This window comes from Salvelinus alpinus, chromosome 6 (genome assembly GCF_045679555.1).
Source record: "Salvelinus alpinus chromosome 6, SLU_Salpinus.1, whole genome shotgun sequence".
NCBI lineage: Eukaryota > Metazoa > Chordata > Actinopteri > Salmoniformes > Salmonidae > Salvelinus > Salvelinus alpinus.
This window is the reverse complement of record NC_092091.1, coordinates 53,758,055-53,765,584: the sequence shown is the minus strand read 5'-3', so window position 1 is coordinate 53,765,584 and position 7,530 is coordinate 53,758,055. Positions and strand designations below refer to the sequence as shown.

Sequence of the window (7,530 nt, the reverse complement as noted above, 5' to 3'; positions counted from 1 at the left end):
TCAGCTTCTTGATATGCTACACTTGTCAGGTGGATAGATTATCTTGACAAAGGAGAAATGCTCACAACAGGGATGTAAACAAATGTGTACACAACATTTGGGAGAAATAAGCTTTTTCTGTGCTTATGGAAAGTTTCTGAGATATTTTATTTCACCTCATGAAACATGGTACCAACACATAACATGTTAAGTTTATATTTGGGGGGGGGGGGGGGTTCATGAGGAAATAAATATCAACTGGATATGGAAAGTACAACGGGATGCATGCTTTTCCTCTGTGCATTTCAATAGTCCTTCCATTCATCAGGAGTGAGTTGAAATAATTTGACAGGCGTAAGCAAATTCTCTGAACACATCATCATTCACATTGACTTCACCTCTTCTGTGTTTTCAGATCACCGCAGATTGCATGACAGAGGAGACAAGGACAAACCATTTTGTCCTATGGAGAGAGAAAACCCATCTTTTAAACTGAAATAATTTGAGATTATGAACGATGCCTAAGACATAGATATAGGATTTAAGTTGCCCCTAAACCTTTAGGTGGATCCCATTTGTAGCCAACTACCCACATCACACACACACACACAAACACACACACTGGATGACTATGCAAATAGATACATCCCAGCCTATTTAATTTCCTTATTTTTATATGAGTGAAATTATGAGTATACAAACATTTACACGTTTGCTTCGGGAAGAATGAATGAATCAATGAATCAATGAATGACTGAGGCCAATGCACAAAAAAATAAATAACAAATAGAATACAATACAATACAATAGCATACAATAGAATGGAATACAATGTATTTTTCCCCAGAAAACAACGGTAAGCTACTTTGTCATACAAACATCACATTGGCTTATGTATCAAACAATATGAATGAAATTAGCTACTTTCTATGTATTTGCCCCATTATAAACTGTCCAATCAGATGACACCAACTCTGCCAACGTTCATTGGCTGCATGTTTTAGCGTCATCTTCCGCAATTGCGTCTATTCACCAACACATCTACGCGTCTTTCTCTATTTATTTCTATTGCACGGACAATTTTTACGCACCGGTCAAGACTTGAGCTTCTAAGATAGCGTAATGACGCAAACGGACCTCAGGAAATATCCAGCTCAAACTAAAACCTCCCTATAGTTTCATTCAAGATGGTTTTAGAAACTATTTCAAGGATCATAAAAATCCAGCTTCCAGCCTACCTCAAGAAGCTCCCCCTTCCCGAAACGATTGGAGGATTTGCGAGGTTAACAGGTAAATTGTTACAATGTTGCAATGGTGAAAACAGGAAAGACAGAAAAGCTTGTCCCCATGCATGCACGCCTACAAGATTAGCCACAGTAGTTCGCCAGTTTTAATGTGTTTCTTTCAAATTTATTATAGATTGCCGGGGTTTTCTGTGTGGCTGTTAAAGTGCTAATCCACTTCATATTGAATAAAGTTCCTGACTTGGCTCAAGTCAAGTTGATTGAACATTGAAGGGTAGTTTAACAGTGCACTACTTTGAGATACGTTTGCTTGTACGGTTACAATGTATCAGACTCAGAGTGGAAACATTGTATTACGTGTACTGTACCGTAGGTGTAGGTAAACAAGTGTTTCGTTTGTATGTAGCACATTTCCTCTCTTGGCTATGGAAGGGAACTAAACCATGTTATTCCAAGCATATGAAACATGAGGCTACAACAAAATAGATGTACAAATTAAAATCCAAGCTGAGGCTGTTTTATACTTTGATATACAGGCTACAGTGATGCGTGTTTTACATACTCCTGTGTCCATAAGCAACAATCTCCAAGCTTCAGTTGATGGAGCTCATTGCTTGACATGAGCAAAGTATATGCTATTAGCAGTGATGATTCTTGCTATCATGGCAGGCAGGCACATTGAGACCAGTCAGTCAATGAAGCAAATGTGTCTAGCTTCTGAAAGTCACCTAAAAACAGAGGGAACCAACTATAGGCCTATTGGCGGTCTAAATGTTTATAAGACGACAATAACGCTTGAGAAGCTGCTTCAAGTAAAACGTTACCAACCAGTCACATGTAGGCTAATAAGACTCACTGGACAAGACTTTATAAAAGTTCCCTTTGAAACTGCTGCTAATATAATTTGATTTCATTAAACAGTGCGTCTACAAACCTTTCCTTTGCCTTAGCTGCAAAACACTAAATACGCTCTCATAGTATTCCCATAGAGCAGTATAAATCTAAGACTGCATGCTTACTCAATGGAGAACAGATTCCTCTCACCCTACACCTGAACGAGGCTCACACACTAGCTTTTCTGAGTAGTTGTGAGAGGAAAAATGTCTGACGACAGTAGCTGTCAGTGCGCAACATTGAAAAGTTATGCCTTGAATTTAAGTACTATGACAAACCCACTGTACGTATTGGCTTTAAATGAGCTATGAGACCTCTTAGTTGTTTCAAGCTTTGACAACTTGAAGAAACGCTTACGTTTGACCTTTGGGGTGAACGCTGAATGCACCCCTATAGAAAGTGTCAGATTTGGGACCTAAAAATAGCCCTAAACTAGTGGCTGCTGCTCTGAGTTGGGCCTTCATACCAGATATCCTTGAGTGTGGAGATGACATGCCCTTTGCTAAGGAAAGCAGCAGACCTGGGTTCAAGTAATATTTCCAAATCTTTCAAATGCTTTTAGTGTTTTCCCCTATTCTGTCTGGATTGCCAGATGGGAGGGGTATGCCGTTTTGGGACTATTCTATTTGTCCATTAAGCCAGGCAAGCTCAATCAAGCACAGACAATATTTGAAATTAATTAAAATAGGATTTGAACCCAGGTCTGGAAAGCAGTAGTGGTAAATTATGGTTTCTCCCATTGCCCTGAGGTGCTCCATACTGAGGATCATTGACGTTGTAAACATTGATTTAATAAGTCTTCGCCAGCAAATCTATAAGAGATGCATGAACATGAAGCGACTGGAATAATTGGCATGGCAATGGAAGCTCAATTATAGTTAATTTCATTGCTATGTAGCTTTGAAGTTATGACTTGCCTGCAGTCAGTAGCATAAGTACTGAGGTTTTTTCCAGGCCTATATTATATTTGTCATTTTAATGTTTTCACTCTCAGGAAAAGATGGGAGTCAAGTGAAATGTCCCTGCAGGAATCTTTTTTATTTTATTTATTTCACCTTTATTTAACCAGGTAGACTAGTTGAGAACAAGTTCTCATTTGCAACTGCGACCTGGCCAAGATAAAGCATAGCAGTGTGAACAGACAACAACACAGAGTTACACATGGAGTAAACAATAAACAAGTCAATAACATAGTAGGAAGAAAAAAAAGAGAATCTATATACAGTGTGTGCAAAAGGCATGAGGAGGTAGGCAATAAATAGGCCATAGGAGCGAATAATTACAATTTAGCAGAATTAACACTTACAATTTAGCAGAATCTAAAGACACTATGGCTCCGTTTAGACTGTCAAAAGACCAATTACTGGAAAATATATATAAGGCTGTGTTTACACAAGCAGACCAATTCTGGTATTTTTTCAGTAATTGTTGACCAATCAAAAAAATAATAATAATCTAATGTGGAAGATCTGATGTGATTGGTCAAAAGAGTGAAAAAAGATCCAATTTGGATGCCTGTGTACACGATGCCTCCGCACAGCCAAATTCAGTCTAGCAGCTTCAAGGATGAGCGCCTCATTCAATTTTATTATTTGTTCGGATTTGATGGTGTTTTTACATTCGCCTTTTGAATTTGAGATAAATCGTATAATGAGATCAACATTCTCCCATCAGGTACCCTTCTTTTTAAACAAAAGCCATTTCATTTGATTGCCGTGAGATTCAAATACACAGCCCTCAAAGGTGCCATAGCATCGGACACTGATACAGAACACCCCAGCAGAATGTTATGGGAACCGCAGGGGTGGAACAATTTGAGGAGATCCAACGTGTGTGTGTGTGTGTGTGTGTGTGGGTGTGTCTGATTGTGTGTGTTTTCTTCCCAGTCTCTGACTGGCTCCGGTTGCTGCCTCTCCTGGGAATCTTGGCCCTGCTGGGCTACCTCACCATCAGGCCCTTCCTGCCCAAGAAGAAGAAGCAGAAGGACAGCCTGATCAACCTGAAGATCCAGAAGGAGAACCCCAAAGTGGTCAACGAGATCGATATTGAGGACTTGAAGAGAACGAACGTCTGCTACTGCCGCTGTTGGCGCTCCAAAACGGTAAATTGGACTAGAAGTAGAGTAGAATGGTTATTGCTAACACTACACCTTCTTAGTCATTTCAGGACCCATATTGCCTAGTTAAATAAAGGTTCAATGAAAATAAATATTCACAAAGTCTCTCAGTAGGAGTGCTGAGGATCAATGTTGCCAGATAGATCATAATGAATAAGACTATATGGACAGGGGGAACCTAATCCTAGATCGCATTTCTAATCTGAGACGCTTTTTGAATACAGGCCCTGATCAGCATTTATGCGTTGGGGCCAAGGAAATTGGATGGGGGGTTGGCTTGAGATTGGTTTTAGATCATGTTAGACGCAAAGACTTATAGCCATAGCTAGTGGTCTTCCAACCTCAGCAATTTATGCGGATGTCAGCAGTTTATTTTTCCATTCTCACTGTCTTTTGAGGCCAAGGGGAAGCATATGACTAAATAAATGGTCAACTATGCAGGGGGGCTCTAGTTAGACTATCTATAAGCAATGCCCCGTACTGTGTGTATCAGCTAATATTAAGTTGTTTCCTGTTGCAGTTTCCTGTTTGTGACAAATCACACATAAAGCACAACGAGTTGACTGGAGACAACGTGGGGCCTCTCATACTCAAGAAGAAGATATTATAATCCATCTTTAACACTGTAAGGGAGCCGTCGTCTTTATTCCCTTCTTCTGTCTTTAGTTTCTTTTAAAAAATCTATGTATTTTTTTTGTCTGTATTTTAGGGTTGTCTTTTGTTTTGGTAAAAAAAATATATATATGGCGCATACTTTGCTTTTGGTAGTGATATGCTGCAGAAATGTTGGTGGCGCCTTAACTCCTCAAAGATTTTACCATCAACACTTTTGTGAATCCTATTTATTTGAACTTGCCAACAATGGGCAATAACTGAGAAGGTTTGAAAGGTTTTATGCTATCACCACTCCCTCTTATTGTCTCCTGACAAGTTTTTGTACAGTGGCCATTTTCCAGTCCGGCTATCTCTCACTCTCGTTAGAAACAACAGTTAACCTTGGTCTCCTTGGTAGCGCCGCTCGGTTCCAAACTATTGGGACCACATTGAGGGGAATTTGAACTTCAATCACGATTACAATTAGGGTAGCAACTTGCTATTTAGGGTAGTAGTATATTTTGTTAGGTTGAAAGAAAAACTTTACTTAGCCTTTTCAGTCTCCGAACTACTGTAAGCTTGAAGTCTTTCACTTGCATACAAAAACACTTACAGGATTTCCCCCTGCCATTTCTCTTTGTTCATAACCTTATAAAAAATGCCTTAATTCTGTGTTCATACTGTATTGTGTGTCCTCATATTCAAAACTGAAGATCTTAAGACATTTCAGAACATCTTAATTTCACTAAACTCCTCCCCTCAAGAAACAATGAACCCTTGTTTTTTTACACCAAAATATTTAAGTAATGAATTTTTTTGCCTTTACAGTATCAAACATGTCAGTTGTCCAATTTCCTTTGCATTCAGACAATGTCATGCAAATATTTCTTAATTCATTCAACAACATAAGATTTGAAGAAGGGATCTGCTCCTTTGGTTACTGATCCTTACGTGAATTACCAGTTACAGTACATAGATCTGTATTTTCATGTTTTACTGGAATTTAGGCAAACTGTGCCCGCCGGTGTACTTTTGTAAAATAAAAAAAAGTTGACCTGAGTTACTTTGTTTCAGAAAATGTGTCTTGTCAAATGGCAAGAAGAAAGAAACAGATAGGCCATGAAGTTTTGAGAACTGTTTAGACAAGTGATTTACAATCATTTGACACACATTTTCCATGAGTTTGTCTGAACAAAAATGTTGACAACTATTGGGTGGTGTTTTCATATTCCAACATATAACCTGTGCAGCACCAGTTACTATTTGCATCTGCTTTCCATTCCAAAACATTGACGCTAGGACCCGACCTGTGCTTTCTGATGGTGATAGGAAAATCTGACCCTTTATAATAAAATATCACCACATTAAAGATAAGAACTTTTCTCACCTCTAACACACAACAAAAACATGACAACTACAATACGTGTGGGGCGGCAGGTAGCCTAGTGGTTAGAGCGTTGGACTAGTAACCGAAAGGTTGCAAGATTGAATCCCTGAGGCGACAAGGTAAAAAAATCTGTCGTTCTGCCCCTGAACAAGGCAGTTGACCCACTGTTCCTAGGCCGTCACTGAAAATAATAATTTGTTCTTAACTGACTTGCCTAGTTAAATAAAGATAAAATGTAGCAACATTAAGGACAATCTAGAGGCGAAAGAAACACACACCTATTTAGGCGAGGTGCTGGCTAGCAGAGTAGAACACTTTAAAGGAGAGCCGCACACTCTAGCTCAGATGCAAAAATATTTATATCCAACGTTTTGACAGACAAGCTGTCTTCATTCATAAGACAGCTAGTCTGTTGAAACGTTGGACATAAATATTTTTGCATCTGAGCTCCTAGAGTGTGCAGCTCTCCTTTACTTAAAAAAACAAAACATTAAGGACACCTGCTCCTTCCATGACAGACTGACCAGGTGAAAGCTATAATCCCTTATTGATGTCGCTTGTTAAATCCACTTAAATCAGTGTACTGTAGATAAAGGGGAGGAGACAGGTTAAAGAAGGATTTTTAAGCCTTGAGATGTGGATTGTGTACATTCGGAAGGTATTCAGACTCCTTGTATTCAGACTCCACATTTTGTTACGTTACAACCTTATTTGAAAATTGATTAAATCGTCCCCCCCAATCTATACAAAATACCCCCAAATGACAAAGCAAAAACAGGTTTTAGGATTCTCACATTTATTAAAAATAAAACTGAAATATCACATTTACATAAGCATTCAGACCCTTTACTCAGTACTTTGTTGAAGCATCTTTGGTAGCGATTACAGCCTCGAATCTTCTTGGGTATGACGCTACAAGCTTGGCACACCTGTATTCGGGGAGTTTCTCCCATGCTTCTCTGTAGATCCTCTCAAGTCTTGTCAGGTTGGATGGGGAGCATTACTGCACAGCTTTTTTCAGGTCTCTCCCGAGATGTTCGATCGGGTTCAAGTCCGGGCTCTGGCTGGGCCACTCAAGGACATTGAGACTTGTCCTGAAGCCACTCCTGCATTGTCTTGGCTGTGTGCTTAGGGTCATTGTCCTGTTGGAAGGTGAACCTTCGCCCCAGTCTGAGGTCCTGAATGCTCTGGAGCAGGTTTTCATCAAGGATCTCTGTACTTTGCTCTGTTAATCTTTCCCTCGATCCTCATTAGTCTCCCAGTCCCTGCCGCTGAAAAACACCCACAGAATGATGCTGCCACCACCATGCTTCACC

The 7,530-nt window shown here is 39.6% G+C and overlaps 1 protein-coding gene across 1 annotated transcript; it reads left to right on the top strand.

The window, feature by feature from the left end:
• Positions 1-958: 958 nt before the first annotated feature.
• On the top strand, positions 959-5,886 carry LOC139578897 (CDGSH iron-sulfur domain-containing protein 2A). The gene is made up of 3 exons (XM_071407024.1): positions 959-1,269; positions 4,004-4,218; positions 4,754-5,886. Exons 1-3 carry the CDS (start codon positions 1,167-1,169, stop codon positions 4,841-4,843), a joined length of 408 nt encoding a protein of 135 aa, XP_071263125.1. The 5' UTR covers positions 959-1,166; the 3' UTR covers positions 4,844-5,886.
• Positions 5,887-7,530: the final 1,644 nt, after the last annotated feature.

Bases quoted from the DNA above. Each gene is read 5' to 3' on its own strand.
- LOC139578897 (XM_071407024.1), top strand. From the start codon at position 1,167: ATGGTTTTAGAAACTATTTCAAGGATCATAAAAATCCAGCTTCCAGCC. The intron at 1,270-4,003 runs GTAAATTGTTAC...TTTTCTTCCCAG, and splicing joins AGGATTTGCGAGGTTAACAG to TCTCTGACTGGCTCCGGTTG. The intron at 4,219-4,753 runs GTAAATTGGACT...TTCCTGTTGCAG, and splicing joins GCTGTTGGCGCTCCAAAACG to TTTCCTGTTTGTGACAAATC.